This window comes from Neoarius graeffei, chromosome 24 (genome assembly GCF_027579695.1).
Source record: "Neoarius graeffei isolate fNeoGra1 chromosome 24, fNeoGra1.pri, whole genome shotgun sequence".
Taxonomy (NCBI): Eukaryota; Metazoa; Chordata; class Actinopteri; order Siluriformes; family Ariidae; genus Neoarius; species Neoarius graeffei.
This window is the reverse complement of record NC_083592.1, coordinates 60,672,187-60,688,967: the sequence shown is the minus strand read 5'-3', so window position 1 is coordinate 60,688,967 and position 16,781 is coordinate 60,672,187. Positions and strand designations below refer to the sequence as shown.

The following is a 16,781-nucleotide window of genomic DNA, read 5'->3' as shown; positions in this document are numbered from 1 at the left end:
TCTGTGGAAGTTGATTCCAAAGAGTTGATGTATGTGGAATGAAGGTGGACCTGTACAACTTTGTTCTACAGCGGGGTACGTGAAGATGAGTTGTGTTGCGGAGCTGAAGTCGAGTCGTTCTCTGTTTGCCTCTTGTTGAGGGGATGAGTGACTGCAGGTGTACTGGTACCAGTCCATTCATGAGCTTGTACATTATCACAATGGAATGATAGTGCCTCCTAGTGGCCAGACTGTCCCATTCAAGTTCTTGTGCAAGGCTGGTACTGGGGGTCCCCTTCATGGCTCCAGTTATAAGGCAGCCTGCATGGTATTGCACTTTGTCAAGCATCTTACTTGTTGTACTACTGAGATCTCCCAGTAGTACTGATGCGTATTCTAACTTAGATCGTATCATGGCGTTGTAGGCTGACTCAAGGGCCTCCCTACTTAACTTTCCCTTAAGTTTGCAGAGAGCACCTAAGAGTTTCCTGGCTTTGCTAGTTTGCGCTTGTACATGTTCATTCCATATCAGGGACTGATGGATGGTGACTCCAAGGTGAGTGTATGACGACACTTGTTCGACAACTTTTCCAAGGATGGAAATAGATGGTAGCTGTACATTCTTATGGTCTGACTTGATGCAAACAACCTTACATTTATCTGGGTGAAGTTCAAGACCCCAGTTTAAAAACCAGGTAGAGACAGTACGCAGGTCTGCATTGATGGTGTCAGCTACTTCCTGGGCGGTTTTTGCTGAATTGTACAATGAGGTGTCGTCTGCAAAGCAGTTAATGTTTGACTTGCAAGGAAGGTCTTTGATGTCATTGAGATATACAAGGAAAAGTAAAGGTCCCAGTATACTCCCTTGTGGCACTCCTGTTACTGTTGCCCCCAGGAGGATGAAACACCGTTAATGATGACACGCTGTTGACGGTCCATTAGATAGCTGTAGAACCAGTGGATCAGCGGTCCTCCTACACCATAGCGGGTCAGCTTGTAGATAAGCCCTTGGCGCCAAACCGTGTCAAATGCATGTCTGACATCGAGAAATACAGCCGCAGTACAAGCTATGTCTGGGTCTTCGATGGATTTCGCTCAGTCGTCCACTAGGCATATCAGCTGAAACACAGTACCATCTCCCTTTTTGAATCCAGACTGGTGTTTGTTAAAGAGGTTGATACTTTCCAGATGAGCGTACAGGTGGTTATGGACCAGTCTTTCAAGAACTTTGGCAACAGTTGGTAGTAGGGCGATCGGTCTGTAGTTCTGGGGGTCTGTTCGGTCGCCCTTCTTGTAAACAGGGGTGATGTTACACTGTTTCCATTCAGTGGGGAATACTCCAGAGTCCAGTGAATGGTTGAACAATTCCTTTAAGGAAGTACATATTTCAGGCGCAGCCTCCTTGAGTAGTCTGTTCGAAATACCATCCAGGCCCGTTGCTTTGTTTGTATGAAGGTTCTGAAGTACCTTGAGGGCATCTCTCGAGAACTGGAGTACACGGAGTTGTTCAAAAGTAAACATTGGGAGTCTCTTTGTCCTGTCAGGATGCTTCGAGTCCTTGGTAACATTAACGAACAAGTGGTTTAAGAGTTCGGCTTTGTCCCTGTCTTTGTTGACTAGTAAACCCTGATTTAAAAGTGCTGGAATGTTCGTCCTTCCCTTTCCAGTCAGCCTGCTCAGTACTGACCAAAATAGTTTTGATCCATTCTGATCTTGTCGCCTATGGACGCGTAGTACTCTTGCTCGGCTTTGCGGAGTTCAGAAGTCAGTGTGTTCTTGTACATGGTGTAATTTGCCCAGTTCTCCTGTGTTCGGGACGCCTTATAAACTTGGTAAAGTTCAGTCTTCTGTCTAATCATATCTAATAAATCAGGGGTTATCCAGGGCTTATGGGCTCGGCCACCTACTTTGACCATTTTGTTTGGAATTGTATTTCTAGCAATTTTGAGAAATTTAGTTTTCCAGTTATACCACATATCATCAACATGACCTGTCATACATGAGGACCAGTTGGCTTTTCGTAACTCGTGCCGAAAAGTATCAAAGTTTGCCTTATCGTACATCCATATATGTCGCTTTACGTTGTTACTAGGTAAATGCATATTCAATTTACATACTACTAAACAATGATCGGAGGTAGCTAGGGGAGCTAGTGTATACATAGGATTGATTCTACCAGGGTCAGATAACATAATCAAATCTAGTACACTACTGCTAGTTTGTGTTAACCTTGTACCCTCGTGTTGGGATTGATAGAGTCCATATCTGTCAATTATGTCCGCTAGAAGGTGTCCATTTTGGTCGGTAGTCGATCCTCCCCAGGCTGTGTGATGGCAATTGAAGTCACCGACGATGACTACCTGTCCCTTTTCTGTCGATGCTCTGGAAACGCTTTGTTCAAATTGCTCATAAAAGTTCTCTGGAGCAGATGGAGGTCTGTAAACACAAGCTACGAAGACCTTGTGTCCGCCCACATGAGTCTCAATCCACAGGTCCTGCCAGTGGCTGCTGCATGACTCAAGGTCAGGTCTGCGTTTGCAGACAAGGCGATCATTGGCGAGTAATGCTACCCCGCCTCCGACTTGGCCTTTGCGATCTTTCCTAAACAGTGTAGTGTACCCAGGTATGTTGATGTCAGAGTCTAGCACAGAGTCGTTGAACCATGTTTCAGTTAATCCGATGATGGAAATGTTTTCGTTTTGTAAGTGAAGTTCAAGTTCGCCAAGTTTGGCTGCTCCTTGGCCACAGTTGGGATTCAGACTTCTCACGTTGGATGTTGCCACAGTCAGGTGGTGTGCAGGACCCGGATTTGGACAAATATCACCAGCAAGAAGCAACATACAAGTACTCAAGAAGTAGAGTGTTCTTCTATGGCTAACAACAGTAGACATGCTAAATGCCTTGTTCGAACACCGTGGTATTAAACGAGTTAAGCAAAACAAACCGAGTGTATTGTGGGCGGTGATCCTCCTCAGTAAAGCCGCGGTGTCTCTCGCTGTTTTCGCCGAACCACGCACTGATCCGGAGCCGCTGCCGCTACGCACTGATGTTGAGGTCATAGTCTCCAGCAGTGATGACGTTAGCAGCGGGTCCATCTCTGAGGTAGTGAAATTCCTCTGCAGCTGTTCATATTCGTAAAGATACCTCCCAAATTAATCGCACGTTCACGTAGTTCGGAGGTTGTTGTGTTGTCAGACTAGAGCATGACTATCTGATACCACCACCGTCATGACAACCTGCTCATCCACCTGCTGCCTGATTATTTTATTATTATTACATTGATATGTGTATATGTAAAAGGTCAAAAACTGGAGTCAGTTTAGGGAAAAGATGAAGTAGATGTGAATTGAAAAGAGGATAAGAAGCTGTGAGGTGAAAAGAAAATGGTTTACATGAAAATGGAGAAAAAATGTTTCCTGTACCCAGGTGATCAGCCACTGAGCGGTCAGTGACTGCCGGCCCGAGTAAACTGCTGAACACCATTAAGAACATTTCCTGAAATTACCGAAATTTAATAAATGCCATATGTTTTGTGTAGGGTGGCACGGTCGTGTAGTGGTTATCACTGTCGCCTCACAGCAAGAAGGTCCGGGTTTGAGCCCCGTGGCCGGCGAGGGCCTTTCTGTGTGGAGTTTGCATGTTCTCCCCGTGTCCGCGTGGGTTTCCTCCGGGTGCTCCGGTTTCCCCCACAGTCCAAAGACATGCAGGTTAGGTTAACTGGTGACTCTAAATTGAGCGTAGGTGTGAATGTGAGTGTGAATGGTTGTCTGTGTCTATGTGTCAGCCCTGTGATGACCTGGCGACTTGTCCAGGGTGAACCCCGCCTTTCGCCCGTAGTCAGCTGGGATAGGATCCAGCTCGCCTGCGACCCTGTAGAACAGGATAAAGCGGCTACAAATAATGAGATGAGATGTTTTGTGTAAATGCTCCTGTAGACAATAAATCAGTTTGTCTCAGGCCTAATGAGGCCCACTGTTCCATTATTACTCACTGCTTTACATTACACTTACACTGCTTTGCATTACATTTACACTTTACATTACTCACATTTTTCATGTCCTCGTTCATTTTTACATATTATTATTATTATTATTATTAATTTTTTTTTTTTTTTTTTTACTTTAATTTTTATGGAGTTTTGTGGGGAAATACAAGCATGTTGTGACATGCACACACTATTTTATGGGGGATCAGTATTTTACATGTGAGTATGAAGGAAAATCAGCATCACCGTAAACATTTTGTAAATAATTTAAGAAACAAAAAAAAAAGTATTTTAAAGACATTTAAAGACAACGTAACTACAAGACTTATAAATGAGGCCTTGTGTGTGGACAGTTTCATAAAACATTTTAATCAGAATCGTCTTATTTCAGAACAATGTGTGTGTGTGTGTGTGTCAGTGTTGAGGGTGGTGACCTCTTCAGCAGGATTAAAGCTCAGAAGCAGTTAAAGGAGGGAATTGCGAAGCTGTACTTCTTTCAGATGCTGAAGGCTGTGGAGGTGAGACTGCAGCTGTGTCCCAAACACACACTGTGTGTGTAGACATGCCCTTGCTAGGGTTCTACCAGTAATGAGTGGCTGATTTGGTGATGATAGTAAACTGACTCCACCTCACTGTTTCCTCAGTTCCATTTCAGCAGTTTATTTACAATTTTTATTAATTTAGAGAGCCAAGCTATAGAGATTGAGAGACAGACAGACCTATGAACAGACAGAGAGATGGAGATAAGTGAGAGAGAAAGTAGAATCTGGCATCCACTAACCCTGTCGCATCTCAGCCTCCTTGTACACATGTTTATATCAATATTAAGTTGTTTTATTTCCTTTATAAATGTGTGTGTGTGTGTGTGTGTGTGTGTGTGTGTGTGTGAGATCAGTATCTCCATGAAAATGGCATCATCCACCGTGACCTTAAACCGGAGAACGTGCTTCTCACCTCCCATGATGATGAGTGTCTCATCAAGGTCTGTACAAAACGTAACCTCTGCACCTAGCCACAGGAAGTGATGTAATTATGCAATATATGACCAAAAGTATGTGCACCCCTGACCATCACACTCGTACATATGTCCCTGTTGAACTTCTCCTTCCAGATTTATTCTTCTTTCTTGTAATAATGAGCTCCGCTCTTCTCAGAAGGCTCCCCACTAGATTTCAGGGGGTGGCTGGGGGGGGTCATTCAGCTAGAGGAGCGTTAGTGAGATCAGAGCCTGATGTTGTGTGAGGAGGTCTGGGGTGCAGTGTTGTTTTTGGCAGCCATTTTTGATTTAGTTTTAGTCTTTTGGACGAAATGCTTATTAGTTTTAGTCACATTTTAGTCAATTCCATCCTTGATAGTTTTGGTCTAGTTTTAGTCGACGAAAACTAAAAGGGTTTTAGTCCAGTTTTAGTCATTCATTTTAGTCGAAAAAATAATTACTTTAAAACATTAAATTAGGCCAATACAGAGATAGGAAATTGTAATCGAGGTTGACAGGTTGTGCATAACATACTCTCTATATAAACGCTGTCTATTGCTCATGCTCTCTACATAAACGCTGTCTAGTGTGTATACTCTCTACATAAACGCTGTCTAGTCTGCATGCTCTCTACATAAACACTGTCTAGTGTGCATGCTCTCTACATAAACGCTGTCTAGTGTGTATACTCTCTACATAAACGCTGTCTAGTGTGCATGCTCTCTACATAAACGCTGTCTAGTGTGTATACTCTCTACATAAACGCTGTCTAGTGTGTATACTCTCTACATAAACGCTGTCTAGTGTGTATACTCTACATAAACGCTGTCTAGTGTGTATACTCTCTACATAAACGCTGTCTAGTCTGCATGCTCTCTACATAAACACTGTCTAGTGCGCATGCTCTCTACATAAACGCTGTCTAGTGTGTATACTCTCTACATAAACACTGTCTAGTGTGTATACTCTCGACATAAACACTGTCTAGTGTGTATACTCTCTACATAAACGCTGTCTAGTCTGCATGCTCTCTACATAAACGCTGTCTAGTGTGTATACTCTCTACATAAACGCTGTCTAGTCTGCATGCTCTCTACATAAACGCTGTCTAGTGCGCATGCTCTCTACATAAACGCTGTCTAGTGCGTATACTCTCTACATAAACACTGTCTAGTGTGTATACTCTCTACATAAACACTGTCTAGTGTGTATACTCTCTACATAAACACTGTCCCTAACCCTAACCTTCACACACCACATCTTCATGGAGCTCGCTGTGTGTACAGGAGCATCGTCACACTGGAACAGGTTTGGACTCTGAGTTCCACTGAAGGGAAACTGTAACGTTACAGCAAACGGAGACGTTCTGTACAACTGAGCTCCAGACATTGTGGAAACAGTTTGGGGAAGAAACACACACTGGTGTGATGGTCAGAGGGCACATACTTTTGACCATATGGTATATGTTGTAACGATGTTTCAGTGTAGTTATGGCAGTTGGAGTTGACAAACCTCAGTGTAATGATATAAAATGTGTTATTCTTTGATTCAAGGGAATCATTTTGGTCATTGGTTCACACGAATTAATTGGGTTTCAGTTAAAACTCTCAGCGCTCACACTGATTCACCCGAACATCACTCATACACACCAATCTGTCGATATACACAACAGACTCCTACTTATCTCAAGTGTGTGTATTTTAGATTACAGACTTTAACCAGTCGAAGATTCTGGAGGAGTCGAGTCTGATGAAGACTCTGTGTGGAACTCCTACATTTTTAGCTCCTGAAGTGTTCACTGCTGACGCCACAGGAGGATACACACACACTGTGGACTGCTGGAGCCTTGGAGTGCTGCTGTTCATCTGGTACACACACACACACACACACACACACAAAATGTGTGCTGGTCATGTAAGATAGAATAACACCACAAAAATCAGAAAATAAACATGGTGTGTGTGTGTGTGTGTGTGTGTGTCCTGTCTGTCTCTCTCAGTCTGGGTGGTTATCCTCCGTTTAACAGTGAGTCAAGCTCCATGTCAGTGCGCGATCAGATCATCAGCGGTCATTACTGCTTTATTCGTTCACGCTGGGAGTCTGTCTCCACCCAAGGTAAACACTTACACACTCCAAAACTCACTAACACACACATACACTCTAAAACATACTAACACGCTCCACGGCAGCGTTGTCTTGGTTCTTTGCTTCATGGTGATGTCAGGCTGAAAGGTGAACCTTCGCTCCTGGGGTCGTCTGAATGTGTGAGCAGGGTTTCTTTCTCAGGACCACTCTGAAATTGACTGCATTCGTCTTTCACTCGTTTCTGACTTAGCTCAACCCCCTGAATGACCCCCATACCACGATGCTGCTATCACCATGCTTCACCGTAGGGATGGTATTAACCACTTGATGGTATAATTCAGCGAATCCTTTGCCTCCTGCACTCAGAGCCCTTTACAGTAAGTGCCTTCCATCTGCCATTCACTCAGGAGTGGTTTCTGTCTCGTCTGGCTACTGTAAAGGCCTGGTCGATGGAGTATTTGAGACGCTTGTCCTTCCGGCACATTCCCCAGTCTCTGTGGAGGACTTCTGAAGTGCTGTTTGAATGGCCATTGAGTTTGTGGTCACCTCCCTGACCAACACCCTTCTGCCCTGGTTACTGCGTTTGGCCGGACAGTCAGATTGAAGTTTTCTATATTGATTGTTTCAATTCTAATTTATTTTTTTGGTTTGTCGTTATGGATTATTGTGTGTAGATTCATGGGCAGAATATTAACGTAATTCAAATTAAATCTACAGCATAAAGTGTGCAAACACTGAAGGGCTCTGAATACGTTACAAACACACTGTGGACAGTTTGTTGAGCTGTAATATATTCTTCGATATAATAATAAATATTCATATTTTTGCCCTGGTATGATTTTATTTTCTATTATATTCCATTGTATTTTATCGTAGTGTTTTTATGGCATTATATTGGTGTCTATTTTATTGTTCTGTTTTAGCAAAAGATCTGGTGAAGAAGCTGCTGGTTGTGGATCCAAATAAACGCCTGAGTATTTCGGAGGCACTGCAGCACCCGTGGATTAATGTAAGAGTGATGGAAAAAGAGAGAGACATGTTTCTGTCTGTCCAACTCCATCAGTTCTCAGACATCTGTCTATCTGACTAGGATGAGGAGATCAAGCAGATGGCACTGAGTCTGATGTACCCAACACAGCCCAATGAACCAATACACCCGGGACCATCGCGTGCAGGACTACCACAGTCAGGGCCATCACAACCTGAACAACCACAGAGAGTGAGACACACACACACACACACACGTTTTGTTGTTGAACAGGAAGTAGAAGGCTGGATCTCGTTAATCCAGGGCAGTGGTTAAAACATTGGACAACTGATTGGAAGGTTCTGAGTTCAAGACCCACCTACAGGACCCTCAACTGCTCAGTTGTATGAAATGAGATAAATGTAAGTCACTGGGCAGTCTGTTATGTTACCCTGCTGCAGCGTGTCTGATGTGTCAGTGGTGTTCATGCAGGGAAGTGATTTTACTGTCTGATCTCTTACAAACTCCAAAACTGAAAAATCTCATTCTGTCAGTTAATCAGTGTTGTGACCACACTCCTGTCTGTGTGTTGTAGAGATCAAAACGTAAAGCTGACAAGGAAGGAGAAACATCAGCATCTAAAAGGCGACCATGACACTCAACACACTTTTCATCCAGCCTGTGTGTGTACAAACGTTGCATACACTCTGTGTACACGTGTATACACTGTGTTATGTACTGATCTTTTTTCAATAAACAGCTTTTTACATTGTTATTGATTTTTCTTTTTACTGCATCACTGAAACTGACCCTGTCTCTCTGTCTGTGTATAATTTCTTGAGATACTGATCATCACAGTGGAAACAGAAGCACTTTTCACTTTGTGTACACTTGACTCTGACTCTCTCTCACTGTAATGTGTACACCTTAAATCTACAAACTGGTGTTCCAGTCAGGGGGAAAATAAATAAATAAATAAACAAACAAACAAACAAGATAAATGGAGACTTTTACACAGGATTCAGATTTTTACTGAAAAATAGTACCAAACATGGAACAGAATTTAGGCTGTCAGTTTATATTCAATTGAGTTCTTTGAATATTAATGAGGCTATACTGAATATTAATGCGGGTAGCTATACTGTATTTATAAAATTATTTCATCGTAACAAATCTGAAAGTAAAATTTTAAAATTATTTATTGACAGTAATGTTTCCTGTTTCTTGATTTGTCATTCCCTGGGTGTCAGATTGATCCACCGTAACATCTACCACATGATGAGACCCAATCCTGTGTATGTGTGTGTTTTTAGAGTTTGCTGATGTGTTTATCTTTCAGTCTGTACAGGACTTTATGGGCGTGATCAAATGGGTTACCGAGCACAGACTGAACCCGACTCTTCCACTCCTGCAGCCTCGGCCGATTCACCAGCACGTCTCTGCCTCCACCTAAGGGCTACACACACACGCGCGCGCGCACACACAAAAAACAAAAATAGACCAAAACTGAATAATAATTGTTAGAACACTGCGAACCTGAGCTCAGTCAGCCTTGGCTAATGCTAATCACCATGGCTAACACTAACGTTAGTGTACTGATCATTTTGAACAATCCCACAGGTTTTACTTGTAGAAGTAAGTGTGTGCGCGCATATGTTGATTTGTAACAAAATGTCTGAGGTTCCAAAATGTTCTGTTCCAGCTGAACATGATTTTCAGATCAGTGTGGGCACAGAACCTTGCAGTGAATGTGTATTGGGGGCGTGGCCATGTGGTGTATATACTGTGTGCTGTGTGTGATGGCTGTGGTTTGTGGACGCTGGAGAATGCCAAGTTACACTACTGATCTGGGGTAGGTTTCCTGATAATGTTGCCCTTTAGGGCTAAATAGAGTTGAGAGACTCTTCACCAATGAACATTGTACATGGTTTTCCCCAGACGTGCAGCTTGTGAACAAGCAAGACAGGCAACTGCTTGGGGCCCCCTGGCCCAGGGCCCCCCCCCCGAGAGTCGGGGCACGAGGGCTTATTTTTTTGTTTTTTATTGTTCTTTACCATTGTATTTTCATATTTGGAATTTAAAAAACTTTGGTTTCATACATTTTTCATTGGTGTCAGATTATTTCGAACATGTTGGTGATGAACACTGGTCAGAAGGGCCCCCTGGAAATTTTTGCTTGGGGCCACAACAGACTCTAGAATCGCCTCTGGTTTTCCTGAACTCACTCGTCAGAAGGAGTCTAAAAAGAGCAACATTACCAAGAGCTTCTTTGCAGCGCGCGTCCTTGATATAGACATTAGTAGTTGCTAAATCCAGTCGATGAGGTCACATAGCATTCGTTTTTTACCAAAAATAATGAAATATAAAGCATTTAAAATGCTAAAATATTGTATTGTCATTAAGCATTACATATATAAATGTAATTAATAATTAAAACCATTTTACATTTTTGGGCAATTTTTTTTTATTCCAAGCATGTTTAATTAAATGAATAAATGTTCAAACGAAAGAATGAGCAAATAATAAACTAAATAACTAACTATGTAAATGTGCTCTGTCTGTCCGCTCATTTCACTGTTACTCAAACATACAGTCAGGATTATTTCAGCTGTTATCCACAACGCCAAGCAGGCAATGTTCTCCCTTATGCTGTATATGCGCGCGCGGGTGTGTGTATATCTCGGATCCAGGAAAATGGGAAGGGGGGGGAGGCATCAACCCAGTAAGGCTGGGGATCCGGGGGCCACCAGAGGCCCCTGGAAGCTCTGCAGTTTTTAAATACCCAGAGATGCATTTTGAGCTGTCAAGGGATGTGTTGTAAATGAAATCTCTTAAAGAAAATGACCATATCAAAAATATGTTTCAAAAGTAGGAACTTTCAAAACTATTTTATTAGTCACTGAAAATGATATGGTCAGAGTTGCAGGTATATGCGTAGAACATAATTACAACTGATATATGGTCATATTTATGAAAGTTGCATTGTCATATAATGCATTACACTGTAGTGTGTCATGTGGTAGTACACCAACCACAAAACACCTTCTATTAATAAATTATTACTATTTTTGTACCTGCAGTCTGAGTTCCTGAGTCTAATAGACTGAGAGAATGACACACTGATTGTGAGAGCTCATGCAAGCAAGTCCGATGATAAGTCTTAGTTCCCAACTCAGGGGATTTCAAGCAGATTTTCTTCAGAAGCCTAAACCAGCAGATTCAACCCCAGTCTCCCCCGGTGACTGTGCGAGTCCCTCTGAGGCGCAGCGCAGTCTGTATTCGGCTGTGAGCGAGTCGCTCTTTGTTGTGAACGAGTGCTCCGGGTCTCTCATAAATTCAGAGCAAACTAAAGGACTACTTGGGCTATGATGTTGTTTGGGAAAACCGCGTTAGCTTGAGGATGGATCTTAGAAGGTAATTAAAGGGCACTCTTGGCCTTAAGAGGCTCTCGGGAAACCCACCCTGATGTGTGAGTGATGTTTAGAGTTAGCAAGCTAACGTTATTCAATACATTAGGGTACAGAACTGCTGGGTCACTGTGCTTAATTCAGCCATGTACCGTAATGAGTCACTTGTTCACACACACACTCAGAAGAAGTCTTTATTTGTCACATGTTAATGTTTGAAATGACTGCTAATGTTTGAAAGCCTAAACAATTAGCATTTCTGTTTCTGGCTGAGAGTACGCCATGCACATTTTTCCTGCCACTTCTCACCGCAGCTTTTTTATTTATTTATTTTTCCTTTTGTGTTTGTGTAGTTAGATGTTTGTTTTTTGTTTGAATGTTTTGTCCGCCAGTTGTGGTATACATCCAGACCCAAGTTTGAGCATCGGTTCCTTCCAGGTCTTGGTGCGCTGTGGGTGGTGCCTGTGCTCCTCGCTATGGACCGCAGGGAGCTTGTTGCTCTTTTAACATTGTGGTTATCCAGCGCTCTGTGCAGCAGCACTTCTGTGCTTGGTGCGGTGTTCCGAGCAATGTTGCCCGCTGGTGGCGGTGCAGCAGCTGTGGGATTTATCTTCGTGAACCTTTTGGTGACACTGTGGGTAGCTACGCCACTGGAATTACATCCTGATCCTTTTTTGGTATACTTTTTTCTTTTGTAAAATGATCTTGGGTGTGAGAAAGGTGCTATATAAATTGAATGTATTATAATTACTACTACATGCACACTCAAGCACAGCAAAATTCCTCCTCTGCATTTAACCCATCAGAAGCACACACAAGTGAGCGCACACACACTGGGCAGCGATGCTACCACGGGGCAGTTGGGGGTTAGGTGCCTTGCTCAAGGGCACTTCAGCCCAACCTCAGCCCCAGGTTGCCCCATGTTAACCTAACCACATGTCTTTGGACTGTGGGGGAAACCGGAGCACCCAGAGGAAACCCACACAGACACAGGGAGAACATGCAAACTCCACACAGAAAGGCCCTCGCCGGCTGCTGGGTTCGAACCCAGGACCTTCTTGCTGTGAGGCGACAGTGCTAACCACTACACCACCGTGCCGCCCCACACTACTACTACAGTGACGATGTCAGTGTGTTGTGCATGATATAAACTCTGACCTGCATGAGCTCACAGACAGCAAGTAGGTCGGCCAGTGTGAGGTCATCGCCACACAGGAAGTCCTTCTCCTTCAGAAACATCGTCTCCAGTTTGTCCAGCGTCTTGTCTAGTTCCCTCAGAGCATGCTGCAGTTTAACATTGTCCACTGGCTGTCCTGTCATCCGTGGCATTAATACCTACACACACACACACACACACACACACGGCCTGAGAGTAAAGTTCATCTTGAACTTAAAGTTCATCTTGAACACTGCAGCATATAATCAGAGTTTACAGCAGTTAGCGCTGTGCTCATGAGCTCCGAATATCTGTAACTCATTAGCAGTGTGTGTGTGTGGGTTTTTTTAACTTTCCAATCTTCACCTCTATCAGGTTACTGTGTGTTGTGTCATTAGGCCACACCAATTTAATTAGTTGGTTCTCAGATTTTTTCAGGAAAAATATGAAGTGAGCGCGAAATAAAAATAAAATTTAAAAAATGCTCTGATGGTAAAATTAGCGGTGGAAATAGAGGGCTTTCATAAGAGAGAAACAAAACAAAGACAATACATTATTGTTACACATTTCATATGGCTCTTTTAATAGCTTATCGTATTTCCACCCATATGCATTAAGGGCTAACTCTGGCTGCACGTCTTTTATCAGGCAAACCAGTAAACAGAGAGGCTAAATAAACGATTGAATTACAGTCAATTGAACATCTACAATGCACAGAAAAAAAGATTTGACCAGGAGTAGCTACTTCTGATGGCTAAATACTTTGAATGATTTTTTGTTTGCCCCTCACATCAATCAGTGAAATATATAAATCAAACCCACCTCCACAGAGTTGTAGTCTAAGTTGGCACATCGCAGGGTAACAAGCTCACGGCATCTTGAGTACAACTGTGCAAAGTTTTCCACCTCTTGAATTTCGACACACCTGTCAAAGATTTTATGCTTCTGTTCACTGAATATCCTAACAATCACAAACGGGCATGTTTCTTCCACAAGTCTTTAGCTAAAGTGAAAGGGGCGATTTGATTGGTTTTCGACGTCACGTGACCTCAACCTGCAGTCGATTTTGATTTTTTTTTCTTCATTTTGCATTTTCTTCAAGCGGTGAGTCCGAGAACCAACTAATCGAATTGGTGTGGCCTTAACGTCAGTACGGTAACTACATGATTCTATCACACAGTGGCGCCATCACACTGTATATGTCATGTTGCTTGGTTACAGCATCATGCATCTGATGTCTTTCATCCCACTGGATGCTGATGAGCTGATTGGTCACATGACTCATACCATTCTTCTCTTTAACCCCACCCACCTCTGTGATGAACACTTTGGAGGCATGGAGGCGTGTGTTCATGTGATGCCAGGCCGTGTACTCGTCCACTCTCGCCCTCTTCTGTGGTTGCCGTGGATACCAGTGGTCCGGGACAGTGTAGGCAGCGGCCAGATATTTCAGTATGGCATCACTGTAAGACTCAGGAGGAGGGCGTGGCCATAATCATACTAATACACAATCTGCACTGTAGCAGTAAATCATTGCTTATGAGCTCATGGCCAAGTGCGCTGGTTCACCCTGGCCCAGATTCAACTGTTAATCATCATCATCGTTGCCATGGTTACACAACAATCTGCACATTTCAAAGTTTGTGTGTGTGTGTGTGTCCTCTGTACCCTGTCTCACCTCTCCGTGAGGACGAAACCGTCTTCCTCCATGACCGGAACTTTCTGCATTGGGTTCAGTTTAGTGAACTCTGAAGTTCTGTTCTGTCCTACACACACACACACACACACTTGTTTGTGAAGTTGACAGATTTAGTTTTAAGCAATAAGGTGCGTGTCTGATCTGTCTGTGCTGTGTTAGCTGCAGTAGGTGAAAGTTCAGCCTGTGTCACACACACACACACTCCTGTACCTTTCCGCAGCGCCACGGTGTGAACAGTGTGTGGGATTTTATTGACGGTGAGGAAGATGATGAGAGCCCGACATGGCTGTGACATCAGATCCACAAACACCTTCAGCATGATCACAGCGCCGAGATCTTCCACAAATCACCAGACCGACTTCCGGAGCTGAAGCTCAGCTGTGACTGTCTCCTCCCCCCAGCGCGCGCACACGTCGCTCTGTGGCTCCGAAATCCGCCAGGGGCCGCGCACGCACTGCAACTGAGTGGCGTCATGACGTCATTAGAATTGCCAGCCCTGCGATTTTAGATCCTTACGTCTTTTTGAATTTCCGCGAATTTAATGTTCTTATTTTCGGGTTCTGCAAAAATGAGATTAGACTACATGAAACACTTCAAACCACAGACCCTTCCTGTATTCCAGCGGATTTGATAATCGCCGCTAGAGGGCGCTGCAGTAGCGCCAGAGCTACAGGTGGCGCTGTCGCCATTTTGAACTGAAAATATTAATAACAGCAGCACAGAACCTGCAGAGAACATGAGCGAGAATTGCAGTAAAAAAAAAAAACAGTGTTCGGCAATCAGCTGAATCTCACAGTCAATTCAGCAGCTTATAATAATAATAATAATAATAATAATAATAATAACAAGTGTTGCCAGGCAAAACAAACCTCGCCCAGTAGCACTTATGATGAATATGAACGAAGATCACACACATCACACATCACATTATCTCTAGCCGCTTTATCCTTCTACAGGGTCGCAGGCAAGCTGGAGCCTATCCCAGCTGACAACGGGCGAAAGGCGGGGTACACCCTGGACAAGTCGCCAGGTCATCACAGGGCTGACACATAGACACAGACAACCATTCACACTCACATTCACACCTACGGTCAATTTAGAGTCACCAGTTAACCTAACCTGCATGTCTTTGGACTGTGGGGGAAACCGGAGCACCCGGAGGAAACCCACGCGGACACGGGGAGAACATGCAAACTCCGCACAGAAAGGCCCTCGCCGGCCCCGGGGCTCGAACCCAGGACCTTCTTGCTGTGAGGCGACAGCGCTAACCACTACACCACCGTGCCGCCATGAACGAAGATATCGCGAAAAAAAAAATTGGTCCCCTATGGGTCCATGTGGCTCCTGCTTATAAATAAAATAGTTTTCTGATCCCATGTCCATACAGTAAATATAGCATATTTACTCTGTGAGGCAGTAGCCACAAAAATGAAGCGTAATCCAAAAATGAACAATTTAAAAATCACAGAAGTAAAATATGCCAAGTCTCTTTATACGATTCTACTTTTACCTCTTACAGTTTTCCAAACTGAAACCTCAGAACCAAGGCTGACATACAGTACACACGCTGTCGCCATGAACCAAACTCTTATTTCCCGGAAATGGTTTGTATACACTCCCGGAAATGGGAATTGTATACACTCACTGGTCATTTTAATCAGAACACGTGTATGTGCAGTGCGCGACTGTTACACTCTTACATTCTTACAGCATGATGATGTAGTGGCTAGTGCCTCTATATGAGGCAGTAGATGCAACAAAAACGATTTTGACCTTTTTGGTGACCTTGACTGGATGACCCTCAAAATGTTGGAGGTTCTATTTAAGACCAATGACCATCTATCCTGAAAGTGTCATGAAGATTGATGCAGCCATTCTCCCGTAATATTGTTAACAAAAAAAACCCCAAAGAAACCAGACCGAAAACAATACCTCACCCCCTGGTGGACTCTGTCCCAGGCGAGGTAATAATAATAATAATAATAATAATAATAATAATAATAATAATAACCGGACCATTTGTGACAACCACAGAGGCATAGCTCTTCTTTCAATCACAGGAAAGATATTGGCATGAGTTCTCCTAAACAGGATGTTAGAGGAGCTTGTTGAGTCAGTACTGTATATCCAGAATCACAATGCAGTTTCAGGCTGGGATGAGGAAAAGCAGACATGATATTTGCCATAAGGCAGATTCAAGAGAAGTGCAGAGAGCAAATCATGGACCTCTATATGGTGTTCATTGACCTGACTAAAGTGTTCAACACCATCAACCGTAATGGCCTTTGGACAATTCTAAAAAACTTGATTGTCCAGACAGGTTCATAGCAATCATCCGGTCCTTTCAGAGGGTATGCTGGCAAGAATACAGGAGTCTGGAGAGTCATCTGACCCATTCTGTGTTACCAATGGCACAAAGCAAGGTTGTGTTCTTGCTCCAACCCTCTTTTCCATCGTGTTGTCTTTCATGCTGCTAGATCAGAGGTGGGCAAACTACAGCCCGCGGGCCACATCCGGCCCGTTGGCG

The 16,781-nt window shown here is 43.5% G+C and overlaps 2 protein-coding genes across 5 annotated transcripts in view; one reads left to right on the top strand and one right to left on the bottom strand.

Moving 5' to 3' along the window:
- The window catches only part of chek2 (checkpoint kinase 2), a 49,467-nt gene extending 40,700 nt beyond the window's left edge, over positions 1 to 8,767 (top strand). For all 4 annotated transcript variants that reach the window (XM_060907587.1, XM_060907585.1, XM_060907584.1 and 1 more), the window contains exons 9-15: positions 4,383 to 4,482; positions 4,860 to 4,946; positions 6,645 to 6,808; positions 6,940 to 7,055; positions 7,949 to 8,034; positions 8,116 to 8,244; positions 8,588 to 8,767. In XM_060907587.1, the coding sequence (XP_060763570.1) occupies positions 4,383 to 4,482; positions 4,860 to 4,946; positions 6,645 to 6,808; positions 6,940 to 7,055; positions 7,949 to 8,034; positions 8,116 to 8,244; positions 8,588 to 8,647 (742 nt within the window). In that variant the 3' untranslated portion in view covers positions 8,648 to 8,767. The remainder of the gene's footprint in view (positions 1 to 4,382; positions 4,483 to 4,859; positions 4,947 to 6,644; positions 6,809 to 6,939; positions 7,056 to 7,948; positions 8,035 to 8,115; positions 8,245 to 8,587) is intronic.
- A 234-nt stretch (positions 8,768 to 9,001) lies between these two features.
- Positions 9,002 to 14,588, bottom strand: gstt2 (glutathione S-transferase theta 2). Its single transcript, XM_060907589.1, has 5 exons — positions 14,465 to 14,588; positions 14,234 to 14,321; positions 13,868 to 14,018; positions 12,558 to 12,734; positions 9,002 to 9,448 (listed from the first exon to the last, which is right to left on the bottom strand). The coding sequence occupies exons 1-5, from the start codon at positions 14,571 to 14,573 to the stop codon at positions 9,302 to 9,304; spliced, it is 672 nt and encodes a 223-aa protein (XP_060763572.1). The 5' UTR covers positions 14,574 to 14,588; the 3' UTR covers positions 9,002 to 9,301.
- Positions 14,589 to 16,781: the final 2,193 nt, after the last annotated feature.

Bases quoted from the DNA above. Each gene is read 5' to 3' on its own strand.
- gstt2 (XM_060907589.1), bottom strand. From the start codon at position 14,573: ATGCTGAAGGTGTTTGTGGATCTGATGTCACAGCCATGTCGGGCTCTC. The intron at 14,322-14,464 runs GTACAGGAGTGT...GTGTGTGTGTAG, and splicing joins CACCGTGGCGCTGCGGAAAG to GACAGAACAGAACTTCAGAG. The intron at 9,449-12,557 runs GTCAGAGTTTAT...GTGTGTGTGTAG, and splicing joins CTGTCTGTGAGCTCATGCAG to CCCTTAGGTGGAGGCAGAGA.